Below are 25,973 nucleotides of genomic sequence, written 5' to 3' on the forward strand. Positions count from 1 at the left end.
AAACACATAACAGGAAATCCAATCACGCAGAGACATCAACCCATCAAGTAATTCATAAAAATTAAGATTCAATAGATATTCTCAACAATTTCAAAAACATTCAAGAGATAACACATTTATATAATTTTGGCTCCCCTTACCTGGTGGGATGCTTAACTTAGTTCACAGATGCTCTACAGTACCCTCCTACAACGTTCGAAAATGAACAGAACCTAGAAATCACCAATTTGGTGATAGGACAAGCTTCTTTTAGAGCTGGAATATAATGGAAAGAAAAAGAAAAAAAAAACGTGGAAAGTACATGCAACCAGAAAAATTGGTTGCTCTAGTTCAAGAACAGAAAAGAAGAATAGGAGAAATTTTCTTACCCGACGAAACGAGAAACCAATCAGATGGTTTCGTAGCCCTTGACTCCAGGAGCAATAATATGCAATCAAATCACAACTCTAACGGTGGAATATGCTGGAAATCTAGAGAGAAGTGAGAGCTTGAGTTAGGGCAATGTTTCTGTTTTTGAGAGAGAAAAGAAATTGGAGAAATGAAAATTCTGAAGCTGGGGAAGGGACCCCTCTCTTGGCCATGTGCCCAATACGAATGGGCCTGGGGTCTTTCCAGAGGCCCAATAGCCTTATAAGTTATGGGGTCCTTACACAGATAATGTCCTACAACCCCGGTTGATTCATTGTCTCAAATTATCGTAAAATCTATAACTAATTTTCAGGTCTTGGTTGGTAATGACAATGCTAATGTTGCAGAAGGTTTGGTTAGAGAGTTGAGGTTAAGATTCAAAGACATTTCTTGAAGCTTCGATAATGTTCTAGGAATGCATTATTAAGATTGAAAATTAAAACAAGATAGACTGGAGTCAGATAACAAAGGCTTGTGCAGTTCCCAGGATGTTGTGTATTATTGGAAAGATTCAAACAGAAGCAAGTTGTCGCATTAAGGTATGCTTTCTGCGAAGAAATTATGTTAAGATAGAATTTTTTCTTGAGCAATTTGGACGATAACATATATAGTTATTAAAATCTTGGTACTAACATAGTCTGACAAGGAGAGACATCATTTATCTCTAGTCTTTTTCATTTACTGGTTGGATAATCCTACAGTGATCGATCATGCAACAACTTCTCTATGTTTGGTCTCTTGAAAGGATTCTGGTTGATGCATCTCTTCTCCAAAAGCCCTTGCCTCTCTTCCTTCACTCTTCATTTGTTGAACCCAAACAATTAACTCCCTTGACATTTTTGGCTTGCTTACATCAACAGGCCTCCTCCGCTTAGCAGCTCAAGTATGACCCCAGAGTTGTTCACATCCCTGTCATAAAAAATGTATAAGCATGTGTTTTGGAAACGATCTCGAGGACCTGGCTACTCCTAAGTCCTATTATCCATACATATTAAAAACAGTGAAAGAAAAAACTTAGCTGATTGAAGAAACACCCTCACTCTGCTTGAATTCTACTCTATTAATAGTTGCAAACAGTCTCTAGTGGGCAGCTTGTGCCACACTTATGGAAGTTCACTGAATGGGGATGCATACATGTCATAATGGTTTAAGAAATACTCTACCAATCCTGCTGAATTGATTGTGATAGACGAGGGGCATGTTAGTGCTTTTCTCCTCGTATATGCTTTCACTTCACTTTTCACCACATAAAAAGGATATGTACTCGGTCATGTGAAACTAATAACAAGATTAATGTATAGAGTTTTTTAGTTTAATTAAATTCAGGCCATGATATTATGATAATAAAGCCAAATAAAATAGTTTGCATGCAGTTAAAAATATGAATAATGATAGTTACACTATTTTTTTAACAACATTTGAACATCATTTATGTTGGGTTTAAAATTACTCCACTATAAATAAAAATAATTTTAATCACATAATGACACGTAGATGATATTCAAATATTGTGAATAAAATGTTGTTTAAGTATTATTATCCTAAAAAGATATAAACGTAAAAAAAGATATAAACGAGGACCTCAAGCATATAAAAATTTTCTTACCCTGCCTGATCAAGTGTACCAGTATCTTCTGCATGCACGTAAAAATGGAACAATATCTTCTGCATATCGAGAACTCATTTGACCCATCACAAATGAATGCTAAACTAGAAGAAATATAATCTTGATCTAAGCACCAAATCGAATAGTATATCTATTCCAGGTAAAAATTGGCATCCTGAAAAGATCCTACTCAACATCATGCTTAGAATCCAAACTTTTTTGACTGTCAGGAAAAGCTGGAAGCCAGCCATCGAACCTCCACCGAAACTGAAAAATATGATTTGACTATTTTTCAAGAACTTCCCGATAATACTTGCATCTACAGATTCGCAAATCCTCCATCCGCACTTTCTAAGTATGTAAATGTTATATTTGACAGGACAACAAATACAAGCATAACAACTAACTAACTATTCTTATGTACAAATTTCTCAACAAATACTTATACAAAACATAAATAAATAATTTCTTTTTAAGTTAAAATTGGTTTTTAAAGAAGTCAAATGAAAGAATTTAATCAAAGTTAAACTTAATTTATGGAATGCCTTAATTCAGTACTTGATAAAAAAATTTCTAACCTGATTTGTATTTGTGAATCAGCTAAAGGAAGGAAAAGGTTTGAGATTTCACCTTTTCATATTATATTCTAAGAAGAATAAGTACTTTTACTTTTGACAAAGAAGAACCATAAGTAATCAAACGAAATTCTGGCTTTGAAAAGTTTTGCTGACAAAGGAACATATTCTCCCCAGCAACTAAACAGGATTCATCATAAAGATATTGTTTTAAACTGAGAACAATATATATTATCTTTGGTTTGGGATAAGAAGAATTACTGGTACAGATGCTCATATTTTGTATTAAAAAAGGTGTCAGTAACATAGGATAGATTGGTATAAAACAAAAGGTAACGTGAGAATCCAACCGAATGGTTGGTGTTTCCATGACTAAACTCTCCGTGCTTTGTCCGAATTATAGCAGTGCCCCTCTTTTAATGTTCCATCATCACCTTTGCCACTTTTCTAATAAACCTCAACCTCAATATTCTCAACCTTAACATCAACATCAACATAAACATCAACGTCAACGTCGCTTGATCTTGCACGCCAACAAGTTTAATCCACATTGGCAACAAGTAAGCGCACTATTTTATTGCATCACGAAAACCACATTCATTCCCCCTCCCTGACCTCAGTTTTCGAGCCTACACGTTCACTTCCTGTGTACTCCTTCACTCGGCACGTCAACTGTTGCCTTTGTACGTACGTACGTATCTATATAATATATATTCATACGTATCAGTATATAAGTTCCTCTGCTCCTCTACCTACTCCCTCAAGCTCTGTTGCGAGCGAGCTTTTTTTTGGGGTGTGAAAAGTTCTAAGTAATATCCAAATCAGAATGTTGAAGCAAGGAGTTAAGATCCGTGGTAATGGTAAGAGAAAGGGAGATGGGTTTAGCAACAAGTGCGCTTCTTTGGTTAAGGAGCAACGTGCTCGTCTCTACATCCTGCGCCGCTGTGCCACCATGCTTCTCTGTTGGTATATCCAAGGAGATGACTGAAATGGAAACCATTTTTTATTCATTACACCTTTCTTTTTCTCTTTTTTAGTTCGTTTAAGTGTCGTTACCCTTTTGAATCCTCCAACATGTTTGAATGAAGGAAGTTGAAGTTGTTGCTTGTTGGTTGGTGGTTGCTGAGTTGGATTTGCTGCCTTAATCTCCTTTCCCCGTCTGTCTCTTTTTACCCATTGGAAGCTCCGACGGATCCAAACCAATGGGGTTTTACGGGGACAGGACACTCTCATTTTATGGACAGACAGATCAATCTTGTACAACACAACCTCCTTTTTTCTTGTACTATGCTGTCTATGTTACCCCTTTTCTCCTTCATACCTCCCTCTGCAGGTCAACCCAATTTATATGTTCTATCTATAATGTCATGTTGTGCCAAACAATTTGATTATTTTATGAAGTTGCTTCATCTTCACAACCTGTTGTAATCATTCCAGGATTTCCCAGAAACTCAATTCACAGGCTCCAGATTTTTTTTTTTCTTTATGTTACTGGTATTAACTCCAAACCAGTTGGAATAGGATTTAAATTTTGTGAGTAAATGGAAAAATATAATTTGAAAAAAAAATATTACTAAAGGTAACTGGTAAGTACTAAATGAAACTGAAGTTGTTCATGAATGAAAAGCAAGAAGTAAGATTTTTACTAATCTATATTGGATCATATAATTCACCACTTAATAGGGTGACAAAGTAATTCAATTGATGATTTTATTCAAATTCAACCCCTCCAATTAAGTAAGAAGTTCATTCACAGAAAAAAAAAAAGAATATAATGTAAACAATAGATTACCTCAGAAAAAAAAAGTTAGAATAAAAAGATAAAATGTAATAACATATCACCTGAAATTTAAAGTCACTAGAATAAAACATTAAAATATTGGGTGGAGTCTCTCTTCGCATGCCTCAGTCTGAGATTGGCAGCTTCTAAGCTGTAATTATTTATTTATTTAGATAGCAAAAATGCAATGCTTCATTCCATTCTATTTCTTGCATTTATTCAATGCTCTTTTTCATTTTTCTAAAATGAAAAATTTAAAATTCCATTTACTGCCACCACCGACAATGGAACTATTTCATCTTCTTTAGTTGTACTCAACAAATAATCATTACCATCATTCAATTTATCTCCACTATCTTTTTGTACTCAATTCTTTCATACCCTTCTTGTACTGTCTTACTCTTTTGTTACTTGATTTTGCAAATGACTGAAAAGTAAAACAAGATAGACTAGAGTCAGATAACAAAGGTTTGTGCACTTTAGAATGTTGTATAATTGGAAAGTGTTACCGAGGCAGTTTGTGGCATTAAGGTATTCCTAAGATGGAAAATTTTGCTGAGCAATATGGATGATGGCATATACAGTTAACAAAATCTTGCAACTAACATAATCTGATTAGGAGTCATCATTTACAGAGGTAAAAATGATTGTGTATATATTGAATTGGAACCTTTTGCACAAAGTATACAAGTCTATAGGAACAGACATTTTATGTCTAGTCTTTATTCATATGGTGGTTGGATAATCCTACATTCCTCAGCCATTCAACAACTTCTGGGATGCAGGGTCTCTTGAAAGGATTATGGCTGACACACATGCAGGCTACATCAAGAACCTTGAGCATCTGTTCTTCAAACCCCTTGCCTCTCAGAAATGGATCAAAGACTTGATCTTGTTTTCCTTCACTCCTCATTTGTTGAACCCAGGCAACTAACTCCCTTGACATTTTTGGCTTGCTTACATCAACAGGCCTTCTCCCCGTTAGCAGCTCAAGCATGACAACCCCAAAGCTGTAAACGTCTCCTCTCAGAGTAGCCACCCATGCTTGTCCATACTCTGGGGGTATGTAACCTAATGTGCCTACAAGTTCAGTTGTAACGTGAGTGTGATAAGGAAGAATGAGTCTGGCCAGCCCAAAATCAGCAACATGTGCCTCAAACTTTTCATCAAGAAGTATATTGCTTGACTTTATATCACGATGCACTATATGTGGTTCACATATTTGGTGCATGTAAGCCAATCCACAACTTGCACCTTGTGCAATCTTCAGTCGGGTAGGCCAGTCAATCTGAGATGGACCATCTGCCTTCTCATGTAGCCAGTGATCCAGACTTCCATTTTCCATGTAAGTGTATATCAGAAGCCGAACACCCTCATGCACACAGTAGCCTTGCAATGCAACCAGATTCTCATGCTGTGCTGTCGACAAAGCCTCTACCTCTGCTTTAAATTCCCTTTCCATTAGACCTAATTCTCCTGAAAGTTTCTTAATGGCCAGAGCAGTTCCATTTGGTAATGTTGCTTTATACACCAAACCAAAACCTCCACATCCTATTATGTTTGCCTGACTGAAGTTTTCAGTAGCTTTTAATATTTCAACTATGGTAAGGTCCTTGATTTCACTTGTTTTATTAGGGAACAGTACCACTTGGCTGGCCTCTTTGTCAACCTCGGGATGAACCCCACTGTAAGAGCTGATAGAAATTGATTCTACTTCAATCTTGTCAGGTTCTCCACCTGGATTGATCCTCCTCTTGGATATTACCCACACTATCAACACTGAAACGAAGGAAACAAGGCCAAAACTGGCTGCAATGGCAAATCCAATTATCAGCTTTTTGCTTGAGCTGTGACTACGAGCAGTAGTACCCTGTTGAGGAAGACAAGACCGCCGAACAACTGACCCACACAACTGTGGGTTTCCTTCGAAGCTAGAAAAGGAGAAAGTATCAAATTGGCCACCTGTGGGTACCGGTCCTTCAAGATTATTGTATGCTACACTGAAAGCAGACAAAAAATGCAAGCTTTTGAGTGAAACGGGAATTTCCCCGGAAAGTTGGTTTCCTGAGAGGTATAGTTTCTCTAAGTTAATCAGGTTAGAAATTTCCGCTGGGATATTGCCAGAGAATTTGTTGTTACTAAGGTCCAGCTGATGAAGAACACTGAGTTTGCCAATCTCTACCGGGATACTGCCGTTGAGGCTATTGTTTCCCAGATATATTGCTGGTGGTAGGTTGGAAATCTGATTGTATTGCATCTGAGAGACATTGTTGGCATTAGCAAACACGGGTAACTCCAGGTAAGTCCTTTCTACTTCGTCATAGGTCCGTTGTGATGTTAGTGCGGGAAGCGTTGTGAGCTCAGCTGGAAACATTCCTGTGAGGAGGTTAAAAGACAAGTCTACGTAGAAAAGCTCGGGAAGCGTGTGCAACCAAGGAGGAATTGAACCACTAATTTGATTATAGGACAAATCCAAGACCTCGAGCTTCTTCAGATTATAAAGCCAGTGTGGTATTTGGCCTGTGAAATTACAACCGCCCAAACCTAGAACTTGGATCTTTTGGAATCCATCTGGGTTTGTTATGTTGACATCATCTGGCATCATTTCATTGAAAAAATTCTGGGAGAGCATGAGAGTGCTAAGGTTCTTGAGTCCCATAAGCAGCCTCAGAGCTCCTGTGATATTACTGAGGTTGTTGGTAGAAATTGATAGGAAAGCCAGAGACTGAAGTCCAAGTATATCAGGTGAGATCTGCCCCTCAAAATGATTAGATGCAAGCCTCACTGCTTTAAGGGATTTGCATGCATACATGGTTGGTGGTATAATACCAGTAAAACTATTGTTGCCGAGGTCAAGTGCTGAGAGTCTGAGGAGTCCGGAGAAATTCAATGCCGAGAGGCTTCCCTCCAATAAATTGAGCCTTACATCCAACATGACAAGATTGACACAGTCCATTAGAGATGGGGGAAGAGTGCCATTTATTTTGTTGGCATGAAGAAGTAAACGTTCCAATTTGGAGAGCTTACCAATATCAGAGGGAATGGGCCCGGTGAAATTATTGGAGTAGAGCTCCAAAACTGTGAGGTTGACAAGGTTAACAATGCTCTCACCAAGGGTTCCACCGAGTTTATTGAGGGGCAAGGAGATTTCTTTGAGAGAAACAGCATCGAAAATATCACCAGGAAGGGGCCCGGATAGGGAATTGGAGCCTGCTCGAAATCTCTCCAGCTTGGAACATGCTCCTAGTCCTGGCTGAATCAAGCCAGAGAAATCATTGGAGGAATAATCCAAGAATCTAAGAGAGGATGAGCTACTGTGGTTATTGCAGAGGAGAGAAGTGGGAATTTGACCAGTGAAGCTGTTGTTACTAACGTTAAAAGATGTCAAACTCCCTGCTGCGATTGCATCTGCCAGGTGCTGAAGGAGAGAGAGTGGTAGTTTTCCGTGGAATAAATTACTGGACAGATCAAGCTCCCGAATGGTATTGCCAGTGGTATTAGGAACAAAGGGTGGCAGTTCACCAGAGAGACGATTGTAGCTTAAATCAAGAATCTGCAGGTGATTAAGAAGTGAGAAAAATTGGTCTGGGAGATTACCAGATAAGCGGTTCTGGGAAAGATCAAGAAGGGAGAGAGCAGTGAGATTTGTGAGTGATGGGAAGATGAAGCCGGCGAGACCCCTGGATGGTAGCAATAGATGTATGACTCTGAAATTGTCATCACACTTAATGCCTTCCCAGAGACAACAATCAACAGAAGAAGACCAATTGAGAGGAGAAGGAGAGGATATGTTCCTGGAGAAGGCCAAGAGTGAGTCTCTATCAAGTTGGTTACAGGAGGCGGCTTGAACAGGAAGAAGGAAGGCAGAGAGAAGAAGAAACAGGAGAGTGACAAAGACCATTAAGTCGGGAATCATGTAGATGGAAGAGGGTGGTGTTGACGTTGTTGTTGTTGTTGATGATGTTGATGTTGATGGGGTTGGTGTGTCTCTGGGAGTGGGAGCTCTCATCGGAAGGAATCCCCAGAAGGAAAAGATGGAGTCTTTAAGGTCCTTCCTTGCTCAACGTTGAGCAAAAGAAGGAATGGGCATAAGGGTAATATGGGAGGTAGGAAAGGATAGCAATAGTATGGCATAGCAGCGACCAGGCATTGACCAAAGAGCATGTATGTACCAGGAAAGGCAAGCTAATATGAAAGAAAAGTATGGTAATAAAATAAATAAATAATCTGTTTTCAGCGTTTACTTTTGTTCTGAGGTTGGGTTGGGAGGGGCGGCCGGTAGTGCCTCAGTGGAATTTCTCTATCATCGTCGTCATCATCATCATTTACAACTATGCCCATGCCATTGCCATGCCATACATAACGTGTGAAAGTGGAACTCACAATCATAATCAGAAATAAACATCTATTGCTGTCTCAAAAACATCTTTGAGAGGGAATGGATATTCTGTCTCAAAAAGCACTTTAAAACCGCACCATCCACTTTCATTCTTAGCATCCCTGTGTTGTTGTGTTGTGTTGTACCACTCAGACTCATTACAAATTTTATAACACTCTGTTTCTTTCATCTTCAATCTACAGAAATATAATATAGGAATCATGTCAGTTTCACATTTGTGCGGGTGTGAATGATGATATACTAATAAAATTAAAGTAAATTCCACTACTTCATGCCATGTCCATATCACTTACAAAGTACAATGCTTTCAACCACGAAACTTCCCCCTACAATTCCCGCAAATATAAAAAAAAAAAATATCATTAAAATAATCAAATATTTGTTAGCTGGTCCAGTGATTCGTGCTGATTTAGTTAAAAAAAAAGGAAAAAATATTTTTTTTTTATGGATTGCATTATGTAATTTAAAATGATATAAATATTTACACCAGCTTTTCAGGAATGAGAAAAAAGACAAGTTCTGAGTGTTTTTATGGGAAAAAAAAAAACTACCACGAGATGATGTGAAAAAGAAAAAAAAAAGAGTAACTATTATATTATGTGCAAATTGCAGATAAGCTAACTCGAAGAATATGTTTTATACCAGGTCTCATTTGGTTTCCTAACTTGTGATATATCAATTAATTATGATTAGTGGAAGTTTTTTTATACGTTATTAATTAGGTCTCTTGGATTTTTTCTTTATATGAAGGTTTTTTCATATTTCTATTTTGTCTGTTTTGTGTATCTCATTGTTTTCTATATTATTTATGAAAAAAAATTGATACTTCTCATTTGATATTTTTGTTATCTTCTCAACAATTGATATGCTATAAGCTTTGATTTGTGTTTTGAAGACGGAAAATAATAATGATATTATAATTATGATTTAATTGGATTCTGTTGATTATTCAATATGAAAAAAATTTCATGAAAAAATTTTTATTTTGCAAAGACTTGTGTGATCTTATTGAGAAATAAGGTATTAAACCAACAAATAAATCTTAAAAAGATTAGAAGAAGAAAATTAGAAAGAATATTGGTTTGATTAGGCAATGAATAAATCAACTTGTTTATCATTTTGTATAAGGTGAGAATCTAACTTACAACTTATGAAAGAAATTAAACGAGTTGATTGAGTTTAAAAATTTCTTGAAAATTTTCAAAATTATGAAGAATCAATTGATCATTATGAAGATTATATTAAATGATCTTACTAACATTGTTATTGCTTAGCTCATTACCACGAAATTGCAAGACATAGTGGAACAAATTATCAAAGAAAGATATTGCATGTTTTCATTGTAATAAACTAGAACACGTGATTAAAAAGTGTAGGATCCTCAAGCAAAAGAGACCAAAGGATAGGGGAATAATAATAATAGAAGAGAAGATAAAATAAAAAACTCTAAATATTGTCTATAATAAAAAAAGCAAATAACCAAAAGAGGATTAAAAAGAATAAAAGAACAAAATGTATATCTGTGTAAATATGGGATAAAAAATTACTTTAGAGAAGAGATCTTATATCATATCTCACATATTTGATTTTCTCTAAAACTTAGCTAAATATCCATAAAATTTTCCTATAATGTTATCTACCTCGTTAATCAAAATGTTTTTGGTTGATTATTGGAGGTTACAAAATAAATTATGATAAGCTTGATTATTGTTATTGAAATTTTTTTAGTAGATTAAACATGTGAGTTTTTCTTTTATATCAAAGTTTTTTCGGTATATGCTATTATCTCATATACATATCTTTGTTTTACATATTATTTATGTAGAAAAAAAAATAATTTGATTTTTATTTCCAATAGTTATTTTTGTTATAAGTATGCAAATTATGGTGCTACAAAATAATATGCATGGGGTAGGTTGACTTTGGCAAAAATATTTTAGCATTATATTTCATTATTCACAACAAAAATAAAGACAGCTAGCTTTCTTATCAGGTGAGGGTATTATATGAATAAAATAATATATAAAATCATTATTCAATAAATTCAGAAAATTAAACTTTTCGTTTTCTTTCATTCTTTATAAACTCTAACTATTGGACTATAATTATGAACAGGTTTTAAACTGTCAAACAGGGGCAGGTTTTATTTATCATATCTTTTGTATTGTTTAACAAAGCTGTCGGTATATATTCCCATCATCACTACCAAAACCTTTTAATACATTAATGCAAATGTACTATGCAACTTGATAATTTAATTACAATACTACTGTTGACTTTTCTAATAACTCTTTTTAAAATAAATTATTAATATTCAATATTTATGTCTCTCTACTTGCAATTCATAAACCACTTCAAATCATATAATTAACATAATGGGTAATCCGAATTATAAATAGAATTATTTCAGGTTAGTTAATGGCTTATTGAGTTATGTGTTTTAGAAATTCAAATATTTGTCCTCACTTTATACTTATCAAATTTAAAAGTTTAGATTCTTATATGTTAAAAACTTTTTTCACATCAGGATATATATTGTTATTTTATTAGTTTGTTTGAATTTATTTAAAATATATGTGTTGTAAAAATGTTGTCAAAAAATTTTTTTTTTTTAAAATTTTAGGTAAGAAACTCTTAGATGTCAAAATCAACATCAAAGATTTGTTAGTTCTTACAATAAATAGTATTAAATATTATCACATACTTCTTATCTCAAATTTATATTTATAGGTTTCGAAATGAATTTTAAATTAACAATGATTTAGTTATAATCCATTTGATAATAATCATATTTTATAATAAGTTAATCTGTATTAGATTTAATTGTCTTGAATAGTGATAATTCAGTTTATACGTTATTATTGTATGATTTCGAAATGATAATTATAGTAACTATTGTTGCTGTGATATATTTGAATGTTTGAACCGTCCAATCTAATATTAACCGGATAGTCATTAGTATAAAAATTATTATATTATTAGATTTTTTTTATAGCAAATGCATATATTATTGTGAATATTCAATTGGATGTACACATTAGGCTTGACAAGTTTTCTTTGACTTAGTGTATTAGGTGCATATTTTAAATTGTTTAGAAAAGAATAAGTAGGGTTAGCGATTTCATATGAGTAAGCAAGTTGCAATTAGAAAAGGAGGGTTACTTTCGATGTCTACGCGCAATTCAAAACCAGTTTTACAATAATTATATGAATTATAAAACATTTGTGTTACGATATTCAATGGAGCTGCATGCTAATCAACAACTTTTATGATTGATTTGCCAAAATTTCACGCAAGTGTCTTATTTTACAATATAATATATTATTATTTTCATACTTAATGCAGGTTGACTTAGGGGCACTTAAGACTTTCGACAAAAATTACGTTAATTCCGTGTAATAATGAATGAATAACATTCTTTTAAAAAATATTTGAATTTTGAACTTTTTTTTTTGTCAATTATCATTTCATAAATGTTTTCGTTGAAATTAATATTTAATAAGAAACTTATCTGTCACATTTTGTAAGGTACTTCTTTTAATTATATTTTTAAATTTACAATATTCAATTGTCAGGTCTTACTCGACAATAATTTAAATAAAATGTAGATTGTTTAGTTATCGATATAGAACATTAATGTTTTTTAAAATTTATTTTTCATATAACATTTTAAGGAACAATTGTACTAAAAATCAATCTGCAACATATCTTTTTAAATTCATTAATTTTCCATTAATCTAAAGTTTTGATGTTAAGTTTTAGAATTCCTAACGTAATACATCAAAGACCACAACATTGAAGAGAACATTGAAAATGTCTTTTAAATCCTTTCTCTTCATTCTCTTCAAAAGTGTATCTTCCTTTTTTCTTTTGTCTTTGTTTCTTGAATTGATGTTCATTTATTTAGGACTAAGATCTTAATTCAAACTAAGTTGAGTCTGAATTAACACAATTACTATCACTATCTTAAATTTTTAAGATTAAAAAAATTAAAAATTTCAAATAATTCTATTTATAATATGATTTTAAGTCAATGATTTTTATGATGCAAAATCCAAATAATTAAAATGCTAATATTGATGGTCCTTATCTCAAATTTTTAATGCAACAAAAACTCGAATAAAAATAATCGTCCTAATTTAAAATGTGAAGTAGAATTTTAAATTTTAAAATTTGAAATTACTATGATAATAAAATATTTTAATAATTTAATTGTGTGACAATTCATTGTTTTGTTTAAAATTGTGAATTTAGATATACAATTCCATAAAACTAAAAAAGAAAAAACTTAAAAGTTTAGCATTTAACTTAATTTAGTATTAATTAAAAATCATTGTGAATACAAATAATTAAATATAACACATAACATTTCTTTCTTACTAAGAACCTAAAAATTCATCTCAATTTATTTTTTCTTTCTTCTTTAAACCAAAATGAAGTTAACATATCTCTTCGAAAAAAATATTAAATTTAGGAGTATAATAACGAGTACATTAAAGCCTATAGTCATAGGCCGATTCATACCGAGATAAAGTAATCATAGGCCCATTCCATCACAACGTAAGCCCACACTTTCTGTTTGTAGTGGAAAGTGTTATTCCCACTCCCTATATGAATATCGGTTTTAAATTTATTATGTTAATTTAATTATATCATCATCATTATTATAATAGACTTCTCTTTTATATTTCTTGTTTTAAATAATTACCATAACTTTGCATGCCGTATTCCAAAACCGATATTCATATATGGATTAGCACAGCCTAGGCATGCCGAGGAATAATGAATGGAGGAAGTTGTTGTTTAATAGTATTGTGATTTTGAGGTGCATAAACATATAGACATTAATTGATCCCTAATGGTCCCTGATGCTCAGAGTGTTCATCTTTTTGTCCGTTGATGGCGGGAATTTATGGTGCAGGTTAAGTTTATATGATTAAGTTGTCATGCAACTGGTTGGAGGCAAACATCATTGCACCACTGCTAAGGTTATCATTTGCTTTTACTTTAATGATTTACCCGGTTGGCCCCTTCTTCTTCATGCTCCTTAACTCTACACAAAACTACGCATCATTCAAAATCTTTATAGTTAATTTTCAAAAAGCAAACTGCAGCTGTCTCCAACTCTGATAATTATAGAGCATGGATGATCCTGGACTTGAGGAGAAACTGAACTTCTTCCACCATGCACGACTAATAATGAGAGCCATATTCATTAGGTTCAAATCAAACTGCATTTGTTGCAGTTTTAGATAATGAACTCGGATATATCTGTATCAGAGAATGATTTATTCTCTCACAGATTCACTTTTCTGAAATTTGATAATAGTTCTAGACAACAGTAAGACATAAAAGTCAAATGAAATGGGCGTGGATATACAGACATTGGGATCATAGAATCCCCTAATCATTGTGTGGAACAACGGATCAGGCTAATTGATAACCTGTGGCGTGCTGTGTGGGGAACCACAAGTAGAAACATAAAGGGAATTGTGCTGATTTTTGTTTGGAGCGTCTGCATGCCTTGCTTCCCTTCTATTTTCGACAGCTATAAAAGTGGAAGCCACAAAGACCATGACAACAAATCACAACATGGCAACAAATACCAATCTCAAGAATGCTGCTATAGCATTCTTGGTCCCTCTGCCTTCCATCCTAGTTTATCTCTCCTTCCAATCGGCCATTAGTGGCTTTCCACACTCTCCATCTTCTCGGTCAATTTTTTGGACATGGTGTTATCACCATCCTTTACTATTTGCCAATGTCCTTTTCTTCTTCAATGTCAATCTGCTCTTCTGGCTCATCGGCCTAATCCAATCCAGCCACTGGGTACACTTTCCACTTGACTTCCCTCTTTTCTTCTCTTCATTATGTAGTTTCCTTTCTGGTTTGATTTTGAGCTTCACACACACCTTTTGCTGTCGGTACAGATGATCGACCCGTATTGGACAGTGATACCTGTGATGCTTGTTCATTACTATTCGACTCATCCTTTGGCTCAGTATAACCGGTTGAGGTCGAGGACGGTGATTCTGTTAACTTGGGTTTGGAGTATCAGGCTGATCCACAACTACTTCAGGCGAGAAAAGTGGCAGTGGGGTGCCAGGGAGGATTGGCGTTTCACTGATTTGAGCCATCAGTATGGAAAGCATTGGTGGTGGGCTTCCTTCTTCGCCATCTACGTGCCTCAGCAGGTAACTCACCATTTCTTGCTTTCTGTGCTTTTACATTAACAAAAATATATAATATGTATCTGCACCTTCCGTTTAAATTTAAACGAGTTTCTTTTTTTTTTTTTTTTTTTGTTTAAGTGTATCGATTTCACCTTTGCAGGTGTTTCTGATTGGACTATCATTTCCATTCTATGTTATCCACTCGGTCAACGAGCCTCTGAGCATGTGGGACTTTGTAGCCATAGTTTTGTGTATATCTGGTGTTGTCATAGCATACATTGCTGATACTCAGCTTTACAACTTTGTGAGTGGAAAGAAGGAGCTAAAAGAGGCAGGTAAGGCAGAGGTTGTCATTCTTGAGAAAGGGTTGTGGTATTACTGTCGGCATCCAAACTACTTTGGAGAGCAGTTGTGGTGGTGGGGAGTGTTTGTGTTTGCATGGAAGCTGGGACATGGATGGACCTTTATAGGAGCTTTGGCCAATAGCATGTGTTTGGGTTATGTGACAAAGCTTGTGGAGGAGAGAATGTTGAAACAAGAGAGCAGAGAAGAGGCCTATAGGCTTTATCAGAAGACAACTTCTACATGGGTGCCTTGGTTCAAGTTCTCTCCTTTGGAACTAAAACCTAAGAATCTTTGATTCTGTTTCATTTTCATCATCACATCAGTTCTAGTTCTAGTTCTAGCTGTAGTACTCATTCTACCATCAACTTCATCATCTTAATTTTCCCTACTTTCTTCATTATGTAACGGATCATGTCATGTTTGTGTGTGCGCTCTGCATTTTTTGTACCATATTTATCACCGTTACTAGCTCAGAAGAATCTCAGAAATGGCTTCTGCATATACTCTCTTATCATTTTCGTCATAATGAAGTTTAAAATTAGTAATGCAGACAAGTTTTTTGAAAAATATTCATAGGTTGATCAATACTTATTATGAAAGAGAATAAAATTAAGAAGTTTATAACATCTATAGTGTGATGAAAGGAGAGATAAAGAAAAAGAAAAAACATGTGTGTAATACATGTAATATGTATATGAAATGTATGTGTGTTATTAATCATAATTTTAAGTTTAAGCCTTGATTTAATCCTTCATACAAAATCAAGTGAGATTTGATCTTAGTTATAGAGTATAATTTAATCTTATCTTTATAAAATGTAAAATCTCTATCGCTCTCTCACATCACACATCTACATGTTGCGCCAAGGGTTAAATATTTGTGAATGATAATGAATGATATCATGAAATTATAATATCATGAAAGTGAATTCAAGTTTAATTTATCTTTACAATAAACTAATAAACTAACTTAAGAAGTTTGTGGTCATTTGTATATTATATTAATCTTATAAAAAAACACTAAATAGTAATAGAATATGTTTTATAAAATTCTCCGGCAATCTATAGTAGAGATGAATTTATTGTTACGAAAATAGTTTATTTGGGAATAAATATGATTTCATATATACAATATGGTCTTAATAATTCGTTTGAAAATTACTTGAGTTAACTAACTTACAGCTTGTTTGCAAAGTTAATTCCTTTATAAAATAGTTGTTAAGTAAATGAGTTTATATAGATTATTTTTTGACATCATTAGAACACGATTCTTCTCGTTCTCTTCCTTTGATGCAAACATAAAACAAAAGGATTTTTGCTGCCTTTGTTGACAGTGTATGTTGTCGTGTTGCATATCTTTGTTGGTAATAATACCGTGAAATTGTCTTGATTATAAGCAACAGTTAAAAAGCTTTTGATTAGTATAGCCATGAAATGATGATTAGTGATGGTTGGAGTGGGCATGGCACTAAGAGGAAAATGGGTTTTGTTTCCACTCTATTGTTTTTGCCTCATTCCGATATGTTTGTCGGCGGCGAAGGAAGGAAAGCCGCCACAACAGCAGAAGTTGCGGTTCGGGGAAAACGGACAGTTCAAGATCTTGCAGATTGCTGACTTGCACTATGCTAATGGGAAGACTACCCACTGCCTGGATGTGTTGCGTTCTCAGTATGCTTCTTGCTCTGACCTCAACACCACCGCCTTCATCCAAAGGATCATCCTTGCTGAGAAACCCAACCTAATTGTCTTCACTGGTTTCTATTCCTCCCAATTCCTATTTTTACTTTTCATTTATTTTGCCTCTTCATTCGTTTTTATCTTTTTCTTTCATTTGGTGCACAAAGATGATTCTTTTAGAAACATCATCCCTCCCCCAATTATTTTATTATTGTGGTCACAAGGATAAATTTTCATACATGTTGTTATTTGGAATTCAATGAGTTTGGCTATATAATTTTGGAATTTGCAAGTTTGAATTTGCTTGACTGTTGATAAGATTTTGTGTATTCGTTTTTGGTGTGACAGGGGATAATATATTTGGACATGATGCCTCGGATCCGGCCAAATCAATGGACGAGGCATTTGCTCCTGCAATCGCTTCAAACATTCCTTGGGTAGCTGTTCTGGGCAACCATGACCAGGAAGGATCCCTCTCTAGGAAAGGGGTGATGAAATATATTGCTGGGATGAAAAACACTTTATCTATTGTCAATCCTCCGGATGTACACATAATTAATGGTTATGGGAACTATAATTTAGAGGTTGGAGGAGTTAAGGGTACTGATTTTGAAAATAAATCAGTGCTCAATCTCTACTTTCTCGACAGTGGAGATTACTCCAAGGTTCCTTTCATTCCTGGCTATGGCTGGATCAAACCCTCTCAGCAACTTTGGTTCCGACGGACATCGAAAAAACTTAGGGTATTATTTACCTGTTTCATTGACTAACTATATTTTGGCTCCTGTACACTTTCTCCAAAGATCCGCTAAACTGTTCATCCTGTTTCTCTTTCTATTTTCTATTAGGGGGTTATGGATGAAAGTTAGTGACTATTCATTAGACGCAGAGCTGATTTTTATTTCTTTCCCTTGATAATCTTTGGATTAACTATTTGCTCTTTGTTCTGCAGAAAGCATACATGAATGGACCAGTGCCTCAGAAAGAACCTGCACCTGGTCTTGCATACTTTCACATTCCATTACCTGAATATGCTAAGTTTGATTCATCAAACTTCACAGGCGTGAAACAAGAAGGCATAAGTTCTGCTTCTGTGAATTCTGGCTTCTTCACAACACTGGTTGAATCAGGAGATGTGAAGGCAGTTTTCACTGGCCATGATCATGTCAATGACTTCTGTGGGAAGTTAACAGGTATAAATCTTTGTTATGCTGGAGGATTTGGGTATCATGCTTATGGCAAAGCTGGATGGTCTAGAAGAGCAAGAGTGGTGGTAGTTAGCTTGGAGAAAACAGAGAATGGCCATTGGGAAGATGTCAAATCAGTTAAAACGTGGAAACGCCTTGATGATCAAAATCTAACTGGTGTTGATGGTCAGGTCTTATGGAGCAAGAATTTTAGAAGTAAGATATCTCTTATTTTAAAACTTGTGTTACAGACTCATAGATGAAATCTATCTTCAGAATTACATCTTACAAAGGACGACTGGAGACATAAAAGGAACTTCTGTTCATGCTTCGTTCTTGGCATATATGAATTGATATAAATATATGAAGGAAACACATAACTTTTGCGTCATTTTTATGATCAAAGTAGCTTTCTAATTACTATTACCTGATTTCCCTTGACGGTATCTAACATAAACTACTTCAAAGTTCAGTTACTCATTGGGGTAGATTGTGTTGGCTATTACGTGGAAAGATAAAGATTTTGAATTACAAATGGGCTGTTTATTCCCCTGAAATCAAAGTGGATTAAAGAGAGTCAATAATTAGCTGCTAATGTTCAATGTTCATTGGTGTGAACACACTTTCATTCACCGCCTATCCTTCCTGCTCCTTGTTTTGTGAGCATATACATAACCTTAAAGTTCGGATTGTCAATCTGTTAGTTTATTAACTTTGCTTGAATAATTAACAATGTTTAGAACGAGAAGCTTTTCTTCTTACTTGTTGCTGATAAAGGCACCTTATTGGTCACTTTTTGACAGACATACATACACACTACTGTAAGACTTGGAACATAAACCAAAGAATTATTCATGGAAAATGATTTTGATTAAATAGATCATCTATGTTGTGTTATAATTAAGTTTGTGTTGACTTTGTGAACATTTGCCCTTTGTTTGTTTGCATAGAAATAGAGTGGAAGGAAAAGAAAAGGAAGGGAGATAGGGTAAAAATACCAAATAAGAGAGGAAAGAAGTTTGGAGGAAAGAAATGGAATAGAAATAAAAGGACATAGAATGGAAAAATGTTTTGTTTGAACAGTTAGAAATAAAAAGGAATAAATTGGAGATTTTTTTTTTCTCCATTTCTCTGGATAATTGGGAAAGAGAATGGAAAGAAGGAAACAAATTGCATAAAAAATATTTCTACACTACTTATAAAAACTCAATTAGTTTATTCCTGTTTTTTCTTTACATAAAAATATACATTTTGTTGTAATTAAAACAAAAAGAAAATGTAAAAGAGAAATAATTTCTCTCCCATTTTATGTAAATTTGGGGATAATTCTTTTAGTAGTTCCAACTGGAATAATTCCCCTCCCTATTTCCTCTCAAATAAACAATGACGATTTGATGATTCCTATATAATCTTCCTCTTTTCTACTTACCTATAGTAACAAGGTAAAGAGTTTAAACAACTTTAAGCAAGTGATTAAATGGTTGATATTTTCTTTTGTTTGAGGTGCTGACTATGATTTATGTGTAACTTATTGCTTTCCATTTCAAGTCATCTCCCTTGATCGTTTGTTCTGGTGCATCTAACAGGCTACCGCAGGAAAAAACAAGATGGCGACTCTTGAGAATTTATGGTGTTGCAGAAAAATGTTAGTATCATGAAGGTGATTTTGGAATGTCTCAGTCTGTTTTATATATCTTTGTTTTACACGTCCTATAATCAGGATACAGGAATACGAGGTAGCTTGGTCAAAGATACTATATGTAAAAGGAATGGAAGTTCACTGATGTGGTGCAATGATTGCATGTTATGCGATTGCAACTGTCTGTTCAAAACCTCGAATCATGGTGTCCATGTCTCTAATTTTTTCTTACCTATGGCCTCAACATGAAAGGCTTCTTTAAGATGATGCACCATGAATTGAGAGTAGATTTCTACTTGTGTTGTGTGGATATTTACGCTACCTGATAATGATAATAATACGTTTGCTATAAATTCACAAAGTTATGGTACAATGAGAGTTAATATATGCAATTATGCGTTTATTGCTAAGCTTGACACTGGTTGAATCAGAAGATGAACACTTTTGTTGATAATATAGATTAGGGTAACAGTATTCAGTTGGAGTAAATATTGGGTTCTGCAAGGAGTGAATAGAGGAAATGGAAACTTGTAACTCCAAGCGACTTTGCTGCCTCCCCTGAATGGAATCTGGTTTCCCATCTGGGTTTTAGCTTAGCATGATCTGGGTGGCTTTAGAGCTTGAAAGTTGTTCATGGAGAACTTGAAAATCGCATGGTGGGCTTCAAACATCTGTTGTGTAAGCAAAGTTCACATATTTATACTGCAAGCAAACTTCACACTCAGAACTTCTTAGTCTGAAAGACTGACAAATAATACATGGAATGACATTGTTTTTCATCATAGGCCTCTCCATTCACTTGGAAATACAATGATCTTCGTTGTTATAGATAGATTCTCCAAGTATGTTTTTCCTTTTTTTTTTTCTCATTAAAGATTGATTATACAAGTGAGCAAGTGACTGAAGTTTTTTTAAAAATGTAAGTCAAGTTACATGGTATTCCAAAGACAGTCGTCTCTAATAGAGATAAGATTTTCACTAGCCAATTTTGGCAAGACACAACTTTGACTATGAGTATTGCATTGCATATCATCCTTAATCAGAAGAGCAGTCAAAAGCTTTGACTAGATGCTTGGAAATGAACTTGAAATGCTTCACTTTTGGGCAAAGTTGCTGCTGTAGGCAGAGTATTGGTGAAGCACCTCGAACCATGCTGGCATTGGCATGACTCCTTCAAGATAGTCCATGATAGAGAACCACCTGAGAACACAAAATATGTTCCAGATGGCGAGGATCCTTTTCTGTCCAGGAATTACAATTTGAAAGAGACTTTTACGCAGGCTGAAACATAGCCTTCACAAAGCTCAACGAAACATGGAAAAAGATGCTGACAATAAGAGATGTCATGTGTAATTTAAAGTAGAGATCAAGTGCTAGTGAAACTGCAACCATAGAAGCAGCACTCAGTTGATTTAAGAAAGAATCAAAGACTGAGTATGAGGTATGTTGGACTCGTTCCGGATACGACAGGTTGCTACTAGTTACTGCTGCCATCAGTAGCTAAAATTCATCCAGTTTTCCACTCCTCTCTGTTGAAACCTTATAGCGAAGATCATCTTTTTCCCTATATTCCCTTGCATATTGTTCTGGCTGACCCTATGCTACCTGATAATGATAATACGTTTGCTAATAGATTCACAAAGTTACAGTACAATGACAATTGCTGTATGCAATTATGCGTTTATAGTATGAGGATCAACAACGGTGCAAAGTTGCTACAACTTGAACTATTGAACTACATTTGTGAAGTAGTGAACAGAACAAAAGGCTTCAAGTGCATAATGAAATAGTTAGAAAGATTAATTTTTCAAGTATATCCTTTATATTTTAAATAGAAAATTAATATTGTTGAGAAAAAAAATCATGATATTTCATTAGAAAAACTTGATTATGTTCTTAAATATCTTGTATAGATTGAAGAAACTAATGCTGTGACATACAGCAAGCAAATCCCATACTCAACTTCTTAGCCTACTATGATCTGTCTCTAGTTTGAGTGAAATACTGACAAATAATATATTGAATGACGAGTTTAAATTATATTGGAGTGATGAAAAACAGTAAAAAAAAAAAAGATCTGAAGTGATGAAAATGTTCGTTTATTAAAAATAAGAATGCTACATTCTTACATTGACATACGAAAATACGGCTTTCTTACAGTAATTAAGTATAAATTTACTGAACTTTGTATAACAATTAACAATGAATATATTGTTTTATAGTAATTAAATTGTAATAAAGCATATTTTTTACAACTATTTTAAAAACATTTGTAAAAAATTTGGTTCTGAATAAAGTATTCCTATAACTTGAATGTGCGAGAGATAATTTATATCCAAGTAAGAAATATAGGTCCCACAAAATGTGTGTGATTGGTGTGCAGGAAAATAGTATATCAGAATCTGCATCTCCTATGATTTGTGATGACATGTGGCAACCAATAGATTTTATATAAGGCAGAAGGCCGTGTGAGCCACCAGATTTTGATTTTTTTAAGGTAAACCTATCCCATTAGATTTCACATGCCACATGGCAACCCACAAATTCATTACCCATTCACACTCCTATCCTTTCGGATAAGATTCTTCATACATCAACAAATTTCCATTTCTTTGCCATTAATCATCAAACATATACACAGAAGCAGAGATAGTCACTCACTGAATAATAATTTTATATTTTGAATCAAGGGTTAATGGCTTCTGCTTGTGCCTCCTCTGCCATTGCTGCTGTTTCCATCTCCACGCCAAGGCAAGTTTCTCCATTCTTCCATATTTGCAAATATATTTATTTATGTCATTTCATTCTGTGCATAAGATGTTGCACATATTCATCAAATTAATGTGTACGTACGTTCGCCTTGAATATGGAAATCCAAGCATTGTATGAATGAATTAATGTGTGATGCATAGACGTGATTGATCAAAAGTAGTGAACTTGTACAGTTCCCAGAAGAATGGATCAGTGTTGGGAACCCCCAAAGCTTCTTTTCTTGGTGGAAGGAAATTGAGGGTGAACAAATACACAGCAGCAGTTGGAGGACGATCCACCACTACAGTGTGTGCCGTAGCAGACCCTGACAGACCCCTATGGTTTCCCGGCAGCACCCCTCCTCCATGGCTTGACGGCAGTCTCCCTGGAGACTTTGGCTTTGACCCTCTTGGTCTTGGTAAGTGAGTGCTTAATATGAACACAATCTTAACAATATATGCTTCCTCACATCATATTATAAGAGTGTATTACAGAATATGTTATGAGCATATTGTTATTGAAATTTCATTTATGAAAGCAAATGAGAAAAGAAAGTGGATTTTGATTGATAGGATCTGATCCGGAGAGTCTGAGATGGAATGTTCAGGCAGAGCTAGTGCACTCCAGATGGGCAATGTTGGGTGCTGCTGGGATTTTCATTCCAGAATTCCTGACAAAGATTGGTGTTTTAAACACACCCTCATGGTACTCAGCTGGAGAACTTGAATACTTCACAGACACCACTACCCTCTTCATTGTTGAGCTCTTTTTCATTGGGTGGGCTGAGGGTAGAAGGTGGGCTGACATAATCAAGCCAGGGTGTGTGAACACTGACCCCATCTTTCCCAACAACAAGCTCACAGGAACTGATGTTGGTTACCCAGGTGGGCTTTGGTTTGACCCCCTTGGATGGGGAAGTGGTTCTCCCGAGAAGATCAAGGAGTTGAGAACTAAGGAGATCAAGAATGGGAGATTGGCCATGTTGGCTGTGATTGGTGCATGGTTCCAGCACATATACACTGGAACTGGTCCTATTGACAACCTCTTTGCCCACCTTGCAGATCCTGGCCATGCTACCATTTTTGCTGTAAGTTTATTCACCCACTGTGCCTTCGATTATTGCCCATTTCTTTATGCTCTGACCTTATCTTTCTTTCACCACCACTGCAGGCTTTCACCCCTAAGTGAAAAGGGCTGAAGTTCAACCATGCATCCTGGGAGAACATGTTTCACCCAAGTAATAGAGAGATCAAATGTCTTAGGAGAGAGGAATGTTTATGTCTCTAGAAAGCTTGTAATATGCAACTTCTACATATATGCACAGAATCATAATCCAACTTGCCGACACCTATTTAAGTTTTAGATCACATGAATGCGTTTAGATAATATTCACATTTGTGCCTATGATGATAATCCACGTCCAGCATTTCATCATTCACGACAAAAATCTGAGAAAAATGGTCAAATTTCATTCTTTAAACTTTTCTCTTTAGTATTGTACAGTTCCTTCTTCAATTCTTTAATATTTTAACATTAACAAAAACTATATCATTTATACTTACTGACTTGTAAATTTAATCCGCCCAATGTTTAACAAACAAATCATATCACAATCAAGGAATAATAACAGCTATAAAATTATAAGGAGGATACTGTTTAATTTCATGAGAAAAAAAAATGATGAAAAGAACCTTTACCTCTAATTATTCACACAAACTATGACGAACTCATTTCCGGAATTAATATATATGTAGAGAAAGTCTGAATTAAACATTTTAGGGAATGCAAAGGAAAGGAAGTTCTGGAAAGATTAGCAGACTATATCTTCTTTCAACAACAGAAAAAAGGTAGTAAAAGTTGAGAAGCTGGAAGAGAAACATGAAGAAAATGAATTCCTATGAGTTGTCAGAAAATGGTGTAGAGAACGGAACATGACTGATGACAAATAATCAGTAGAACAGTGAGTCAAGTTGGCTGATAAAAAGCTCCTCACTCGTGAAAATAAAGTTTACAAGGCTATGCTTTGAACACTTTCATGCTTCCAATTGTGTCATTCACATAGTGAAGCATTTCTAGACACAGTTTCAACTAAATTCAACTTCTTTCATACTACATTCTCTTCTTGAAAGGAAAAGGGAAGAAAAATATCTCTGAACAAGGTGACAGACAGTATTGGAACAGATTCATATCCAGTCCTTGTTACGGAGGGGAACTCTGTCCATGGAATAATTTCTTTCTTTTTTTTCTCTTTTACTTTATAATTACAAAAATATAATTTTTGAATGACAATATTGAATTATCAAAATATATTTTTCTTATTTTTGTAATAAGTATAAGTCCTTTTGCATTTGCTAGTTTGAGAATCTCACATGCTAACATTTTTATCTACAAGTGTTACAAATGTGGTGGAGTCAGATATTATTCATGCAGGATCCAAAAATCATATGGGCCAAACCCAAATAGAACACTGACTCTTTTTTTTTTTTTTTCTCAAAGAACATGTGTCCATGAAATAAACTCTTTTGTCAAACTGCGAAGTAAGTCTCGTTACCTCTTTTATTTCTCTGTGTCAATTTAATATTTTATTTTATTTCATATGCAAAGTATTAGAATGTATGGTGGTTGGTTTAAGTATAAAAAACATTGTAAAGAGTAATTGAGTATGTATGTTTTGACGACAGTGTTTGATGATGAGCATGGAACAGACAGGAAAGACATGGGAATGAATGTTTAAGGAGAAATAGTGATTTAGTAACAGTGTTGTGTTGTGTGTGAGAATTAAGGAGCAGCAGTGTAAGAGTTAAAACAGTAAAATGACGTGGAGAGTTGAAAGGAGAGAAGGAGGTTGGTACCACAAAGAGAAAAGCTTGGTACAGATTACTACATTCTGTAGTTCCTTTCAAATTTGGTGCAATAAAACAAAAAGAGAGAGAGATAGAAAGAGATGTGGATGGTGTTGGAAGATGGCTATATCTTCTTCATGTAACTTCAAACTGCTTTCATCGGTTTCGCATTTGGGAGGGCTGCACTTTGTAACTTCAAAAGGGTTACCACTCTTTTATTATGTCAGATGGTCCTCACCCTTTCATTTAATGTCCATGCATCCTGAGATGGTCCATCATCATGCATCCATCATCCTCTTCTATTTCTTCTAAATTTAACACCACCAGAAACTGCTGTAATAATATTATTGAAGAACTTTGATCTTACAGACAGAGATTAATAATAATAATAATAATAATAATAATTGAGGTGAGAAAGAAAGTATAAAGAAAGGTGATGTGGTCCATATATGTATATTGAGGTTTTATAGTACAATTATAGAATGACAGTGCATGCGTTCAATCCAATGATGGAATTAATGGAAAATGGTACAATCTGCTAAATAAATCTCCTTCTTAATTAGCCCTAACGTCTCATGCTAGTGTGGGGG

At 34.7% G+C, this 25,973-nt stretch overlaps 4 protein-coding genes across 4 annotated transcripts; 3 read left to right on the forward strand and 1 right to left on the reverse strand.

Moving 5' to 3' along the window:
• Positions 1-4,907: 4,907 nt before the first annotated feature.
• LOC106760118 (tyrosine-sulfated glycopeptide receptor 1) lies at positions 4,908-9,095 on the reverse strand. Its single transcript, XM_014643552.2, has one exon. It carries the CDS (start codon positions 8,376-8,378, stop codon positions 5,085-5,087), a length of 3,294 nt encoding a protein of 1,097 aa, XP_014499038.1. The 5' UTR covers positions 8,379-9,095; the 3' UTR covers positions 4,908-5,084.
• A 5,214-nt stretch (positions 9,096-14,309) lies between these two features.
• LOC106760182 (uncharacterized protein C594.04c) lies at positions 14,310-15,770 on the forward strand. Its single transcript, XM_014643643.2, has 3 exons — positions 14,310-14,598; positions 14,700-14,963; positions 15,103-15,770. Exons 1-3 carry the CDS (start codon positions 14,344-14,346, stop codon positions 15,580-15,582), a joined length of 999 nt encoding a protein of 332 aa, XP_014499129.1. The 5' UTR covers positions 14,310-14,343; the 3' UTR covers positions 15,583-15,770.
• Positions 15,771-16,567: 797 nt separating this feature from the next.
• On the forward strand, positions 16,568-20,566 carry LOC106760162 (probable inactive purple acid phosphatase 29). Its single transcript, XM_014643615.2, has 4 exons — positions 16,568-17,040; positions 17,312-17,706; positions 17,916-18,366; positions 19,737-20,566. The coding sequence occupies exons 1-4, from the start codon at positions 16,734-16,736 to the stop codon at positions 19,769-19,771; spliced, it is 1,188 nt and encodes a 395-aa protein (XP_014499101.1). The 5' UTR covers positions 16,568-16,733; the 3' UTR covers positions 19,772-20,566.
• Positions 20,567-22,375: 1,809 nt separating this feature from the next.
• LOC106760190 (chlorophyll a-b binding protein, chloroplastic) lies at positions 22,376-23,907 on the forward strand. Its single transcript, XM_014643652.2, has 4 exons — positions 22,376-22,540; positions 22,735-22,958; positions 23,113-23,627; positions 23,711-23,907. The coding sequence occupies exons 1-4, from the start codon at positions 22,485-22,487 to the stop codon at positions 23,726-23,728; spliced, it is 813 nt and encodes a 270-aa protein (XP_014499138.1). The 5' UTR covers positions 22,376-22,484; the 3' UTR covers positions 23,729-23,907.
• Positions 23,908-25,973: the final 2,066 nt, after the last annotated feature.

This window comes from Vigna radiata, chromosome 5, assembly GCF_000741045.1.
Source record: "Vigna radiata var. radiata cultivar VC1973A chromosome 5, Vradiata_ver6, whole genome shotgun sequence".
NCBI classification, from domain to species: Eukaryota; Viridiplantae; Streptophyta; class Magnoliopsida; order Fabales; family Fabaceae; genus Vigna; species Vigna radiata.

Excerpts from the sequence above, each read along its gene's own strand:
- LOC106760190 (XM_014643652.2), top strand. The coding sequence starts at position 22,485 with ATGGCTTCTGCTTGTGCCTCCTCTGCCATTGCTGCTGTTTCCATCTCC. Across the intron at positions 22,541-22,734 it reads GTTTCCATCTCCACGCCAAG|TTCCCAGAAGAATGGATCAG; the intron begins GCAAGTTTCTCC and ends GAACTTGTACAG. Across the intron at positions 22,959-23,112 it reads CTTTGACCCTCTTGGTCTTG|GATCTGATCCGGAGAGTCTG; the intron begins GTAAGTGAGTGC and ends TTTGATTGATAG.
- LOC106760162 (XM_014643615.2), top strand. The coding sequence starts at position 16,734 with ATGGTTGGAGTGGGCATGGCACTAAGAGGAAAATGGGTTTTGTTTCCA. Across the intron at positions 17,707-17,915 it reads GGACATCGAAAAAACTTAGG|AAAGCATACATGAATGGACC; the intron begins GTATTATTTACC and ends TTTGTTCTGCAG. Across the intron at positions 18,367-19,736 it reads ATGGAGCAAGAATTTTAGAA|GCTACCGCAGGAAAAAACAA; the intron begins GTAAGATATCTC and ends TGCATCTAACAG.
- LOC106760182 (XM_014643643.2), top strand. The coding sequence starts at position 14,344 with ATGACAACAAATCACAACATGGCAACAAATACCAATCTCAAGAATGCT. Across the intron at positions 14,599-14,699 it reads TAATCCAATCCAGCCACTGG|ATGATCGACCCGTATTGGAC; the intron begins GTACACTTTCCA and ends CTGTCGGTACAG. Across the intron at positions 14,964-15,102 it reads CCATCTACGTGCCTCAGCAG|GTGTTTCTGATTGGACTATC; the intron begins GTAACTCACCAT and ends TCACCTTTGCAG.
- LOC106760118 (XM_014643552.2), bottom strand. The coding sequence starts at position 8,378 with ATGAGAGCTCCCACTCCCAGAGACACACCAACCCCATCAACATCAACA.